The 14,547-nt window shown below is 41.0% G+C and overlaps 1 protein-coding gene across 1 annotated transcript in view; it reads right to left on the bottom strand.

Annotated features, from left to right (window-relative positions):
• MAGI1 (membrane associated guanylate kinase, WW and PDZ domain containing 1) overlaps window positions 1-14,547 on the bottom strand; it is a 172,110-nt gene that overhangs the window by 12,191 nt on the left and 145,372 nt on the right. The window contains exons 14-18 of the mRNA XM_010162596.1: window positions 10,299-10,376; window positions 9,293-9,298; window positions 7,534-7,625; window positions 6,360-6,552; window positions 2,912-3,205 (exon numbers count right to left, since the gene is read on the bottom strand). Coding sequence (XP_010160898.1) covers window positions 2,912-3,205; window positions 6,360-6,552; window positions 7,534-7,625; window positions 9,293-9,298; window positions 10,299-10,376 — 663 coding nt within the window. The remainder of the gene's footprint in view (window positions 1-2,911; window positions 3,206-6,359; window positions 6,553-7,533; window positions 7,626-9,292; window positions 9,299-10,298; window positions 10,377-14,547) is intronic.

Raw genomic sequence — 14,547 nt, 5'->3', positions numbered from 1 at the left:
AAGAGAAGGTTAAGGGTTAATTAATTAATGCATCAAGCAAAAGTTATTATAGGATAGCTTTGCTGCCATTGTTCAAAACATTGGCAATCAACTAGTATGAGTGTACAAAACTTCTGTTACAAAAAGGTGTTTTGTTAATCATTCAAAACTCCCCGCCTTGATTTCTGTTAATAAATGGTGAGATTTTTATAGACTACAACTGCATTTAGCAGCCCCACCATCACCCAAATCTTGATTTTATTTTTGAACGAAAAAATTAAAACTGTTTGTAGAAAACACAACCTTCTTCCTCCAAGATTACATCAGTGTCAGCATCTCTAGTCTTTCTCTAAGTCAACTGCTATTCAAGCTTCTGCCAATGTTTTGTTCTTTCTGAGTTTAGAAAGATAAAATTGTTCCAGGCCTAAGAGGGAGTGTGACTCCCTTTCTACCATGAAGACCCAATCTATCAGTGCTGCATGGGGAAGTAACATGGAGCGGTTTTCTTCCATCGTGAATAAAGGTACTACCAGGGAAGGTACAGGACCACTACAGATGGGCCAAGACTGACAAAGGTAACCTATTTGGTGCAGGCATCTACCTCACCCACTGTTAACCTTTCCCCTTTTATGATCTTAGATGGTATTGGCATGGGAGCAGGGCAGAAATAAGGACCTCCTCATTTAAATACCTCTGAAACCACACACAAAACCATTGAGATGTCTAAAACACAGAGCAAGAGCACTTTAGGTTGAATGTGTTTTGGAGACAAAACTCTCCTCCTGTTCCATGCAATTGTTTGTCCCACAAACACAAGGTTGTCCATAAAATGCAGAATTGGGACAGAGGATACACAGCGTCACTTAGATAAATCCATTGGGCTTTTGTATGGCTTCCTTACATGGGCAAGAGGCCCTCAGGCATGCAGCACATGGTTAAAACCATGAGGTATACAGAGTGGTCATCTCACACTTTGCATCCACAATACATTCACCTTCAAGATGCACTTTCCCATCTGTGCTGTAGTCTTTATTTGATTAGTAGTTTTAGAGATTATACATTGCTGCACACATAATAACACTAGAAAGACCAAAAGAAAAGGCTAAGAAAAGTTGGAAATATGCGATGAAAACTGGCAGAAAGTGTTAATATTAGTTGCAAACAATGGAGGGATTATTTTTTTTATTGTACTGTGATGTTATAAAGTTTCTCTATCTGGAAATACAAAGATTCATCTCATTTAAAGGCTGTTTTGAGGGTAAGTGAAATGAGTTCCTACTCTATCCAGTCCACTGGACAGACAACAGAGCCCACACTAAAGTGACCAAGGAGGCTTTTAGAACCATTTTGGCCCATATCTAAATACTACCCATGAAAGAAAAAACCAACAAAGCAGGTCCAAAGCAAGCACCACACAGCAGAGGGAACACATCTCATGCAGAGTATTAGGAAAAAGCTGAATATACATGAAAAAAATTAAAGGAAGAACAGTTACAGATCAATAGATCTCCCTGAGGAGTCCCTGCATGGAAAGCTTCCAGTTAGTGAGTATCTTGGGCTAAAGCAAACACAACTCTTTACAACCTCAGGTCAAGGTTTCTCTGCAGAAAAGAGTTAGAGCATAGTCTTCACACAGTAAAAGTTATTTACATACATGTTTGCAAATACTTTCAGAAGGTAAAAGCTCTCTCTCTGGCTTAGACTGAGTTCAGTTTAATCTATATTACATTACACTGTTGTGTTCTGGCACCAAAATACCTATCCTGGAAGAGCAGTTTCCAGCAGCAAGGACAGTGCAAGGTAACCTAGCACCTGAGAACTGACAGAACTTGATGCACTAGGTCTACACTAGATATTTTCCCCTTGAAATCTCTGCTGCCATGACTGCCCAGAACATTGTTAGAAATGGCCCATTCTACATCAATACCAGCAAAGGAGATGATGCTCCCTTCATTTAGACTTGTTCTGTCATTCCTCTCCCCTTCCATCCCTATCACATGTCACAGACTAACAGGGAAGGAACACCTTCTTTTTCCCCTAGAAAGTATAAGTGATTACTGCCTCTGACCCTTTTGGAGGAGATGGAAAGGGCAAAAAATAGCATCTCTGCCTGGTTTCCTCCTTTGTAATGACATTTCTGCTCTAGAGCAGGCTGTTCTGTGCATACGTGCAGAACCAGCTTACGTACACCTCTTTTGCAGCAACACCTGGACATGGGTGTCTGTCTAGCAGGAAGGACTCTCTTCAGAAAGAAACCACGATCACTTCTATTAGGGCAGGATATGAAGTGTGACATCGCATGAACTTAATTTCCCCCTACTCTGAAGAAATGGATTTGGGAAGAGGTGGAATGGGTCAAAAAAAACATCCTGTTTTTTTAATAGTATTCTCCATTTCATGTCTCATCAGCAAGCACTATTAATTAATACTTTCCAGCTATCAGCATACTCACTCCATCATGAGGATCAGAATAAGTGATTGCCAAAGAGAAGTTAATCAGTTTAAGCATTACTGCTTTTAAATCAACTGTCTCAATTCCACCACCAGGAGACATTTCACTCCACTTGCTCCATTTCTGCATGAGCAACAGCATCACTGGGGGGGGATCCTTGGCTGCTCTTCTGGGAGCAAACCCCAGAAAAGCATCAAGCTCGCAGGGAGAGCGGGAACTTCAGGGAGCATCAGGAATTGCCGTTGGGGGCATTTTTGCTTTTCAGGTTGGGAATTCTCATTTTGCTTTTCTCGACTCAGTGCTAAAAAAAACCCAGGAGGCAAACACCTACCAAGTCTTGGTCTCTGATTAAGCTATTAATTACATTAATTAGGGCATGCTCACAACTTTTAATTAAACAGATCCCCACTCGCCTCTTTGTGCCGCAGCGCTCAAATCTGCGTCTCATTCGAGGCATGTTGAAAAAACCCCCAAACTTACCAAATGTTGTCCCTGCCTCTGGCCTGCTCACCGATGAGACGATGACGAAGCCAAACCCCTCGTTTTCACCACGGCGGATTTCCACGTCGTAGGGCTGGACCACAGTGCTGACAACACCACTGCCCCCACCACCACCACTGCCGATGCCACTGGTGCTGCCGCTGCCCGAGCTGACGGTGTTGAGGGAGTTCTGGCTGCCCTGTGGCGTTCGCTTCTCCTCCGTCAGCGAGGCCGGCTGGTTGCTGCTGTGATGGGAAGATGCTGGGGATGGGACTTCATTCTCTGCCTTGGGAACTGAGGAGTTAAAAATAGACTATTTGAGCAAGCTGCTTGAAAAGTGCCATCCACTAAGAAAAGGTTAAAAAAATAAAGCAAATCACCTTCTTTAATCTATAAATCATGGCCAGAGTGACCAAGGGCTCTGTCTCCTCTCAGATGTCATCACCAACAGCTCTGTTTGGTGATAGCACTGACCACACATGCTCATCCTCTCCAGTGTGTCACTATGCTGCCAAAGCCTCTTGCTGCCAAACTACAGCAGCAGTCCAGTTAAACCAGTTCAGTGCTGTGTTCTTGGATGCTCTGTGGCATTTTAAGCCTGGATTACATTAGTTCAGAGGTGCTTCCTTTAGATATCACATCCCCACTTCACTTCTATAGGTACAACTGTGTATATGTGCAAAAGCCATGAGGAGACAGAGTAATATCAAATACCCATCACTAAACACTTGTGTATTTTTTAGTTCAATGCTATCAGTTGAGTAGCACTGATTGCCTTTAATTAACATGATCTTAAGTAATAATAGCCACCCATGCTAAAGCAAACCGAGTTGTGAAGCAAGCTTTTCTGGATGGAAGAACCAGCAACTATAATCTGTACAGCCTGGCACAGTCGAGAGAAAACTATTAAACATTATTAACATTAATATTAATATTAAACAAGTGTTTAACAGTAACTGAAATTGGAAGTGGTATTAGTTTAAAATCTAATCAGCTACCACCAGGTAGAAATCTCAAAAAAATCATTTAGTCCACACTTTGCTCAAGTCAGGGCCAACCTATATTTATTGTCAGTCCTGACAGATGTTTGTCTAATCTGCTGTTAAATATCTCCCCAGGCAATCTATTGGTTGCAATATCTAACTGAAATCTTCCCTGCTGCAACATAAGGCTATTATTTCTAGTTCCATCTAGCAGGCATATGGAGAACATATTATTCCCTTCCTCTTTGCAGCAGCCTCTTATAGTCTTGGGGAGTTTAACACCTCCTCCCCCTTCTCTGCTTTAGGCTAAACAATCCCAATTTGTACAATATTTCCTTGCAGACCATGTTTTCTAGAGCTCTCCTTATTCTTGCTGGTCCTCTGGATTCCCTCCAGTTGGGCTCTCTCCAACTCAAACATGTCTTTCTTGAAGTGCTGGACCATATTGCAGCTAAGCCATCATCTGCTGGGAGATCAGGAGAGTTCCCTCCTGCCTACATCCCAGCACAGTGTTTTTCTTCACCTGAGCCAACCTCAGGTTAAAGCTTGTGGCCCACAATAGCTTCCACTTCTTGCTACTCAGCCACAGTCCATTTGTGCAGCTGAGAGCAGCATATTGCACTTGTCTCTATTGAACGGCTGCTTCCACTAATCAGGTCACTTCTCCAATTTGGTGAATCAAAATTAAGTTGAAGATCTTAAAAGCAACAACAACAAGAAAATGGATGCCAAACAAAATCTGTACCTGTAAATCCATGATCCAAAGAACAAGAACTTTAAAATATTCTTGGAAAGGAGTACCTGTCTGCATTTATATAAAGTATATATTAAATATATAGTATTCTACCTATTAAAAATACAGCAGTATAAACTTTCCCCAATATGAATCTGAAGACATGAAGAATCCATCTAAATGAACAATCTTTTTCTACTGGCATACAGACGAGAGGAGGAACAAGGGACCAAAATTCAGGAAGAGGCTTCTCTACAAAGTTATGCTGGAATTTAAAAGCCTGCAAATATAAGGTGAAAGAAGGGCTCCTGAATAATTTATCCTAGAGTGTCCACATTTGAAATGATTCAGAAATAGCTTGGTCTGGAGTAACAAGCCCCTGAATGAAATATCAAGGGTTTTTATTGAGATCTCTTATGAATCTAAATCTTTCATGGTAATTTCCAGGCTGGAGGCTGTAAAACTGGACAGAAAAATCTATGCACAAAAACAATACCAAAAATTCAGCTGCCCTTCCCCTTCCTCCCAAAGCTCATCTCCTAAAGCTTCTCTCACACTGCCAGCTCTTTGTAAGGAATGAGAGAGAGGCTATTAGAGGAGAGACAAAACCCAGCATTTAATCCACAATGGGAAGAAGGAAAGAAATGAGAAGTGAACATTTATTTAATATTGTGCAGAAGGAGCTCAGCCCTGGATAAGAATATAGAGGTATTTTAGAGGTACTGTTCTAGTCCTAACTTCTACTGTGGGCCTATTTTTCAACCTGAATCTTATTTTGATGCTTTTTAAGATTAAAGTACATCACTGCCTATTTTTTGCCTGACATCTAAACTTGAAAAGCTGTATAATGTCCTTTCTTCTGAAAGCTCACTTTTGAGCTCCATAAAGAGACTCACAAGAAGAGGCAGCACCCCAGTGTTACTCTCCAATATTATGCATCAGGTCACATGTCATTTAGAAAGCTTATACTCATGTCTTCATTTTCTTTGCTACCAGGACATTTTTATGTCACTAATCTGGGTGCCACCAGGTAGTGTCACTTCCCTCTGCACCTCTGTCTTTCTGCCAGATTCTTTTTTGTCCATTTAGACCATCCACTTGTGCAGTGTGTGCACAACACCGAGCATAAGACAGCACACAGGAACCTCTCTGTTACAACACCCATGCACACCCTGTGCTACCAGAACCAATGATGCCTGAATAGTTTGGCATCCTACAGTCAGTTGACTACATGGTACAACCTCAGTTAAAGCACCTCCCGTGCCTGGTACATTAGCCATCACACATCAGTGCCCTCACTTGCTCTCTGCCCTTGCTTCCCCTCCTCTTCAGCACCTTTTCCCACACTCCCAGTTCGAGGGTGGCTATCAGGCAGCATAGTTATTTTGGCAAGAAAACAGAAGACACAGGCAGTCAGGCAGAGTGTCTATTGCTGGATCAGTCTACCTAAAAATGGTACATTGCAACTGAACAGTTCCCCGCTTTATCAGAAACCTTCAAGAAGACTGGAGAAGCCAACTGAGATTGAGAGAGTCTTGACTGAAACAAAATATTTGAAACACATTTGGTCAAGAACAAAAAAGACTAAAAATAGCCCAAAGAGGAAGAATAACATCGCATCCCCTGAGTTTTCTCAGTATTACAAGGAAGAGCTTTTGTTCTTTAAACTGTTTGCTGAACAGATGGAGTTTGGCAAGAAAATCTACCCCTGCAGAGCGACGCTGCAGCCTACCTGTGTAAACCACTTTGCGCCTGACGGTCAGATTGACATGACCTTGTTTGGCTGCCTGTTGCATAAGCTGGACGACAAGCTGGTGAGATTTCCCAACAACAGGCGTCCCATCCACGCAGATCAGTTCATCACCCGATCTCAGGCGGCCGTCAGCATCAGCAGCACCCAGTGGTACAATGTGACCGATGTAAATCTGATGAATTAGTACAAATAGGAGAAAAGAAAGAAAGAAAGAAAAAAAAAAGTGATAAATGAGAACTAGCTCAACAGCCAGCTGGAAACAAGGGGCACTGGCAGTTAGATCCAATTTAGCAGGGAAATTGTTGACAAATGTCTGCTGATCAGGAAAGTTGCTCCTGTGAAAGCAGCTCTATGTGAATACAGCCACATTGAGAAATTGTAATGAATTGACATCTTGTTTCTTTTGGTGATTTATGTGCTCTAAAGACAGATAGCCTTGGGGAAAGTGTTCAACCAGACAGTGACCAGAGAGGAAAATGGTTAAAAGCACTGAGGGTCTTGTCAGGGAGGTTGAGATTGAGTTATCCTTTCTGTTGCATCTAGGGTTTACAAGCTCCGTACCACTCAACTGTTTACCAACTTGGCCTTGATTTATCCTCAGTGAGTTCTGTGGAGTTTCTCTAACATGAGAGGAACTCATGGACTCTCCATAAATGAGCAAAATAATTTTGGCAGGAAAATATGTGGAAATTTATGCTGCCACTATGAAGCTTTGACCTGTGCAGCACATGAAAAAACGTGTGTTTTTAGCCTGACACCTTTCACGGGCACTGGATTTATGGTAAAGAAGTTAAGCAAATTCAAGGAGGGAATTGAGCAAATAGAAAACCTGATGCTCTAAGATCAAAATACTCACAAATCTGACCAGGACATCCTTTCCTCAGCATCCAGGCAATTTCAGACCTACATGTTTTCGTTTGGACTATCACAAAAACAGGCAATAGCAGGGGAAACCAGACCCATTACAATTATGGGAGTTTTGATTTGGTTTTTTTGGAGAGAGGGTTGGGAGAAATTGTGGGACGTAAATACGTAGCCCAGTAGTTATTTTAATAGAGATGCCATGGTGCAGTTCTGCACATCTCTACATGCTACCGTTGTGATTCTGGAAAATATCACAAGTTAAAACAAGACCTCTTCTAGATGTACTCACAGGTTCTCCAGGCTCATTTCCACCTAGAATCCTAAATCCAAAACCGGTTTCCTTTCTCCATAGAAAGATATCCTGCTCTTGGTAATCTGGAACTGAAAGGAAAGAAGGAAAACTATAATTTTTAATCAAAAACTCACGCCTTTATACCCAAATCAGGACTACTCTGATGGTAGAGGGATCTGCTGCACAAGTTTACTCTTTAAATGAGGCAGTCCTGAATTTTTAGACATAATTGAGAACTAAAGGATTATTATTTAAATCACTACTAAAATTATACAGTGGTTTCTACCTTCTAGGTGTCTAATTGTGACTTGTCATTTGTTTATCACTATAATATTTCATTCCATCAATATTAGCATCATTACCCCGTGCAAGAGCCTCTTCCAAATCATCAATAAATAAATGCGTACAACAGAGAATCACTCTGCCAGAAACAATACAGCTGCCTTCTCTTTCATGGGAGACAAGAGAGCCACTTGTTATGAATTCTACTGTTTAATTAACTTTCACAAGCATAGTTTGCTATCTGTCTACTGCTCCTGTTTTAAATTACTACGGGACAGATCCCCAGCTGGTGTAAAACAGAAGGGCTGCACTGAAAGCAAAGCAGCTCTCCTGACTCTCACTTGCTCGTGTACGGGCTCTGTAAAAGACAAAACCAGCTGGAAACACAAAATACTCAGCCTTACCTACTCATTAGTATGGAACACCAGCAAGGTTTTTACAATGAATATTACATACAGTGAAGTACTAACCTTGAAGTGTGGTTGAACAGTAATGTTTTATATTAACTTATTCATGCTTGCTTTCATGCCTTTTTTAAAAATGCAAAATTAATTGCTAACGTTAAATCATATCAGAAGACACCTTCAGGTTCATTTAATATTTATTGGTTAATATCTGTAACATAGACTAATTTTGTAATGATCCCCTCCCAAAATTTATAATTAATGATAAAAAAAAAAGCTGTTCCTTTACAAGTCAGCTGGCTAGATCTTCAGTAAAGAAACCAAACTATGTTGTTCAGGAATGTAATTTCAATAAGTGCATACTCAGATACAGGAGGCAACATACTAATCTAGTTTTCTGTATCTATGAGCACACAAACTGGTTGTTTTCCATTGAAATCAGTGAGTGTCAGACTGGGCCCTAATTGCATTTACACTGTGGGTGCCGGTTGCACAAAGGTTTGGGTCTATTCATCTGGTGCTTTTCAGTGTTGAGACTTTTGGCTAGCTCTGATGCTCTCTCTTCAATGACTCAACAGGTTTAAAATATAGAATGAATCTAAGACCTGGGAATACTAAAAATTAAAAGAACAGGTGAGTTCTAAGACACAGATGTCTGCTTTGACATTTTTTAATTCAAATTGGTTTATAGCCATTAATTTTATATACAACATTTTCACATTTTGATTACTTGTAGTTATAAACTAAGCTTCAGACCTGTGTCTTTACCTTACTGAACTAGAAGTTAATTTTTGTCCAGATCCAATTACAGAATAACCAGCTGATGAACACACTGGAAGCCCGCTGAAGGCAGCTCACCATCATACAGACGTGTGGCACCACAGAACTTAAAACAATGAATTAATTGGTGTTTGTCACTGCCTCCAGCAAGGGGGACCGTGAAGAGCAGACACATTCGGAAGCGTCTCTCCAGTACTTTGCAGGTTTTTTTGGCAAAGGCTGGCCCCAACCCATTATTAGCACATGTTGGATCTGTCAGAGGCAAAATGGCTTCTGCAGAGAGCTTCAGCGTGGGCCTGTTTCCTCAGTATCTCTCAACACTTTCCTATTTGTCAACTCTCCACTCTCACTGAATGATGCCTTATGTTCCTGGTTTGGGTACCAGCTAGCCAATTCATGGCCATTGGAGATAACAGCAAGCCAAGGTGTAACGGTGGTGTCAAACCAAAGCAGCAAAAAAGACAAGTCTATACCCAAAGAAGCAAGTTAATTCACGTAACACTCCTTCCACTGGAAGGATTACAGAGAAGTGAAACACAGATATAACAAACATACAGACAACACACACATTTACACAGCATGAGTACAAACTGAACAAAACTCCTTTTACCGCTTTTTGCACCAACTGTGCAGTATGGTGACACACCAGCACAGTCCAGAAAACCCCATCCACCTCTGTGCTTCCATACAGCTGAGGTGGGACCCCTCAAGGCTCTCCAAACTGGAGAATTACTTTCAGTTCTCCATTACTGGGTAGCGCTTCACAGGAGCCTCTTTCCTTACTTAAAGGGAAAATTTCATGGTGGTGCTGAAACTTTGTTTAAAATTAATGAAAAATGGTGTCCAGGAGTCATTTATTGCATCTTTGCACCTTGATCTGATCTCAGCCATGTCTGACTCTTTCTGAAAAAAACATGTACATAGCCCAGATGGGTAAAACTTGTCAGTCTGCTCATCCTGAATTAAACCAGAGCATTTGGGGAGTGTTGCAAAAGCGGTGAGAAGAGTTCTGCTGGGGCCGTGAGGAGGAATGGAAGGAGAGGTGAGTGCCACAGCCCCATCGATGAGTCATGTGGGTAAACTCGTGAATGAAATGGGAACATAATACCCCCCACCGCCTACGAAATCTGCCGCTAGCCAGCACACAGTAAAGCAAATACTTTGCACCTTCGTGGCTAACCTTGGCGTACGGCCCTGCCAGACTCCCTTGGTGATGAAGAGCCCCCCTCCACAGAGCAGCAATGACACCAGAACAAGACATCACAAGACACAGATACATTCTCGGCACAGTCTTACATTCTCCAAAACTCGTGGAACTGATTTCTCTCTCTCTCTCACCCTTGCTCAGTCCAGTTGCAGGCGAAGGTGACATAGCTGTAATATTAATTTTAGAATTTTGCAAAGCTTAATGTATCTGCTTTATTCTTAGTTCATTTAATTAATTTTGAGTGGATAGATGATATTAGGCTTTCATGCATATAATTGCTAAGGTTATAGTTACTATGGATTATGACATACTAACTTCCATGTCTATTTGCACATGCCTGTGTACATGTGGATATATAATACACACAGATATTAATTTATATATTTATGCACGTGCATGCAGGTATATTTGAAGAACTCCTTTCTCCTCCTCAGAGGAAGAATCTCTTTTGAGAATGCCTTAAAAATATTTTTTTAAAAAATCACCATCATGACACAGTTAAGGTTTCCGAATGGAAATATCTTTTTCTAATGTCAAAAGAACTTCTGAATACGTGGTGATGAACAATGAACACAGTGCTTAACTAGAGGTCATTTTAATCAAACTTCCCTATACAAACTTTAACAATTTTCTTACATGTTATATATATATAAAATCTGCCCAGTGTGATATCAGTTTCAACAAAAGATGGATTAAAAAAAAAATCAGTATGAGTTTGCTTTAGTCACTAGCTCATTTGAGGCAGCAGCGCCTGCAATGACTAATAGCTTGGCAAAGTACAAAAGTTTTAAGGCCCATATTCAGCAAAGTCTATAAGGACAAGTCTAAAATTAAGAGTGAAGAGCCTCACTGAAGCTGATGGAGAGTTTCAGTATTGAGAAGGAAAAGGGGCAGGAAAGCCCCATTTACTAAGCTATCCCACTGCAGGAGAATTCCAGATTTTCTGTCTTTCCCTTTTTATCAACTATTCTAGTGGTATGCAAAGCTTTTGAAAGATGGCTTCAGCTTGTTCTCAACAAGGTGACCAAGTTCTGCCCCTGAGGTTTGGGGAAGGTACGACGCCTCGACTCAGCCACGGACCAGGTTGGTGCCAGATGGACACCAGCAAAGTCTGCCCGCGCCCCAGCTCTGAAAGAGCTCAGCCGCCTCTGCTGCCACGCGACGTGCTGCCAGTGCTATGGACTTTTTTAGCAAAACATTCTCTAAGGGCATGGACACATCTGTGTGCCCAAGTGTATGTAACTGTTTGTCTCCTATTAATATAATAAAAGGACATAACCCTACCAAAGGGCTTTTATCATCTCTAAAGTCAGTCTGATCAGAAGGCGGCTGCAATTTCCTGGGAGTATTTTTCTTTTCTATTTTAGGGAGAAAGTATCTAATGTTTGGTATCATTGTGCAAATATTTTTAATTCACTGTAATTGCTGGTGAGTGAACGCTACACACTGGGGTCAAGACTTGTTTGTATTATTTTAATTAGCTTTGTGTAGAGAAAATCCTACCAAATAAATTAACGTGCCTGAAAATAAAATTCAAATATTAATGATAACTTAGAATATTTTAAAAGCTTTAAAAATTATCTATCGTGTTCTGCTTACTTTTAATTAAATGCTTAAGCCCTTCAAAGCGATTCATTAACACATCTGCAATTCAGATTAATTCATTTTGTCACTGCTGTTTTGACAGATGGCCATATGTAGGATACGGTATTTTGCAAAGCAATCAGGCCACATGAGGGAAATTTGACAACAGATTGCGTTAATCTTTAAGGAAGTTTAATAATACATTGAAAAATAAAAAGCATATTATAAAAATATATTTTCAATAAAACAGTGGAAGATTTCAGAATTGTGGTTCTCTGATAAACTATTCAATTGCTATTTCTCTCACCAAGTGCTCTTCACTTATGTCATTCCTGGATCCTGGAACCACTTCAGAGATTAAAACCTTGAGGGTTTGTCCTTCTCTCTGATTCATGTACACAACTCCCACTAGCAGCGATGAGTTACCCATGAAGAGGAACTCAAGCAGCTAAAACTTCGCATCAGCAAAGAGTGCATTTGTTATCGCCACCAATTGATCTGTTTTCAGATTCACTTAACACAAAGCCAACTATTCTCAAAAGTCTTAATCCAGCAAAGAATTGTGACTCTGAGCCAGAGTGCAGCAGAGCATTTGAGCTCAGCCTTAGCCTTAAAGCATCCAAGTCTCTTTGGCTTTACAGCTTGAAAATAAGCTTCCTTGGACTGGAGCCCAAGCGCTCAGCACCTTGCAGGCCTGATCCCCTCACACAGAGGAGCTCATGTGAAGGAACTTTAACCCATATTTGTTGAATAAAGTCACAGTTCTCATCTGCTGCCACTCAGCCAGAGTCCAAACACAGTTATGGAGGCATTGCTTAGATTTGCTTTATTAATTCTAGTTTAAATTTTCTGCCTTTTAATTTTTCTTCCCTTAAAGAGGTAATGTCTGTGGCTCTCCTCTGCAGAATCTGAGTACTTCCTGATGTTAAGATGCATTGGGTAAACAAAAAAAACACACGCTTTTACAAAATTATGGGTTATCTGCAGCTTTTTAACCAAATTCTGCTATATCAATGGCTTCAGTGAAAAAAGTCACTTAAGTCAAATATATTCTTTCTTTACAAAATACTGATCCAAAGAACACTCAAAGAAAGGTTAACTGGATTTCACCAATTCTGAAAAATTAAACTCTTCCCTGTGTGCTCTCCATGTCTACATTATTATTATTATTAATGTTAATAACAGTAGGATGCATTCCCACTGAAAACGGCAGTAGGTACTCATTATAGATTCAGTACTTCTTAGTTAGAAACATCCTGGAGACGATGTATTCATAAGTTGAATGAAACCTCTTTATATTATTATTTTTAGATTAAAAAAAAATTCTGTCTGGGCTGGGGCTAATGAATTCATCTTTTTGTGTCAACTGCACTTGAAAAATTGCACTACGTTCTCTTTATACTCAACAATTTCACAAATGGGACGAAATAAAAAACTGAAGATGATCTAATGCTCTAAAATTCTGTCTTTAACTCCATCATGTACTTCAACACAAAGGGTTGTTGCTGTTTTTCAGTCCACTTGTCAGGGATTCAAAACCCTGCCTCTCAAAAGAATATTTTATAATCATTTTCAAGTTTATTAAAATTTAAGGCCATGAATGAACAAGGAGCAAGCAATGAACTGGGCAGCAGGGAGAGCTGAGCTGGGGCTCCTCAGGCAGTGGAGACTTCTAGAACCCACCAAAACCCACAGTTACAGGACACATCAGCCAATCTCAACACTGGCACTAAGGGGCGGGGATCCTCCTGCTATACATTCGAGATTCATTTAGTTCTACTCATGTCTTCATCAGAAGAATGCAGAGAGAGTCACATCTAGCACCCAAAGCTATGGATGCCAGGGGAGAGGAGATGCTAACCTCAGCCCAAAGCCAAAGGGAATGGGTGGTCAAGCAAAGAAGAAAGCAATGATATAACTGTATCACCACCAGCCAAAGAAAACTGGATTCAAACTGAACTGCAGCTGGATAAAAACACAAGAAAAAGCACGTGTGGGGGAGGTAGACAGTGAAACTGGAAGCCCAAGGAATGTTTTCTCCCATCCCTCAGTCTGTGGTGGTTCCTGTCAGCAGAGCTCCCTATGAGAGGGCCAAGAGCCACACAGCTAGTGCTTGGGCACCACTGGGATGTGAGTCGCAAAGGGATGATCCAAGTTCATAACAGAGCAGCCACCAATTGCCCACTTTTCATGCACATCAAACATGGGGAAACAAATATAGCTCATCCCAAGCTCCCAGGACTAAAGAGGCACCAGGTTTCAGCTGTGAACCACAGTCTCCATATATGAGACTGGTGAGAGGGATGAAAGGCGAGGGCTTGGTGAGGGAAGGAGCAAAAGCTGACCACCAACCTCTAAATAAAACCACCAGTCACAGTTTGGGATCAGACTGTGACAGGAGACAGAGCATGGCCAACTGCTTTCTTCACTTAGACTATCTTTTCTGTTTTCTTCACCTTTCATTAGGTGCAGCAAAGCCATGTCACTAGGTAAGAGTGCAGGTTAAACCCCAGAGAATGTGTCTTGCTCCAGCTTAGGGTCAGAAATTCATAGGCTCTTGGACACTTCTAGTGGCATGTGCTTACAATGAGACATGAACATATCACACTTCTGCTATTCTCCAAAAAGCCTCTGTCTATGAAACCAAGAAACCTCAGAAAACACCTTCTGGGAAGGAAATGACAATGGGATGAAAAGGTGTTAGAAAAGTACTGATGTTGAAACAGGTAGGTCTCATCTGGTGGAAGGGGCAGG

The sequence above is a fragment of the Antrostomus carolinensis genome, unplaced genomic scaffold (genome assembly GCF_000700745.2).
Source record: "Antrostomus carolinensis isolate BGI_N321 unplaced genomic scaffold, ASM70074v2 scaffold6952, whole genome shotgun sequence".
Taxonomy (NCBI): Eukaryota; Metazoa; Chordata; class Aves; order Caprimulgiformes; family Caprimulgidae; genus Antrostomus; species Antrostomus carolinensis.
The sequence above is the reverse complement of the archived record's forward strand: the minus strand, read 5'-3'. Positions and strand labels throughout refer to the sequence as shown.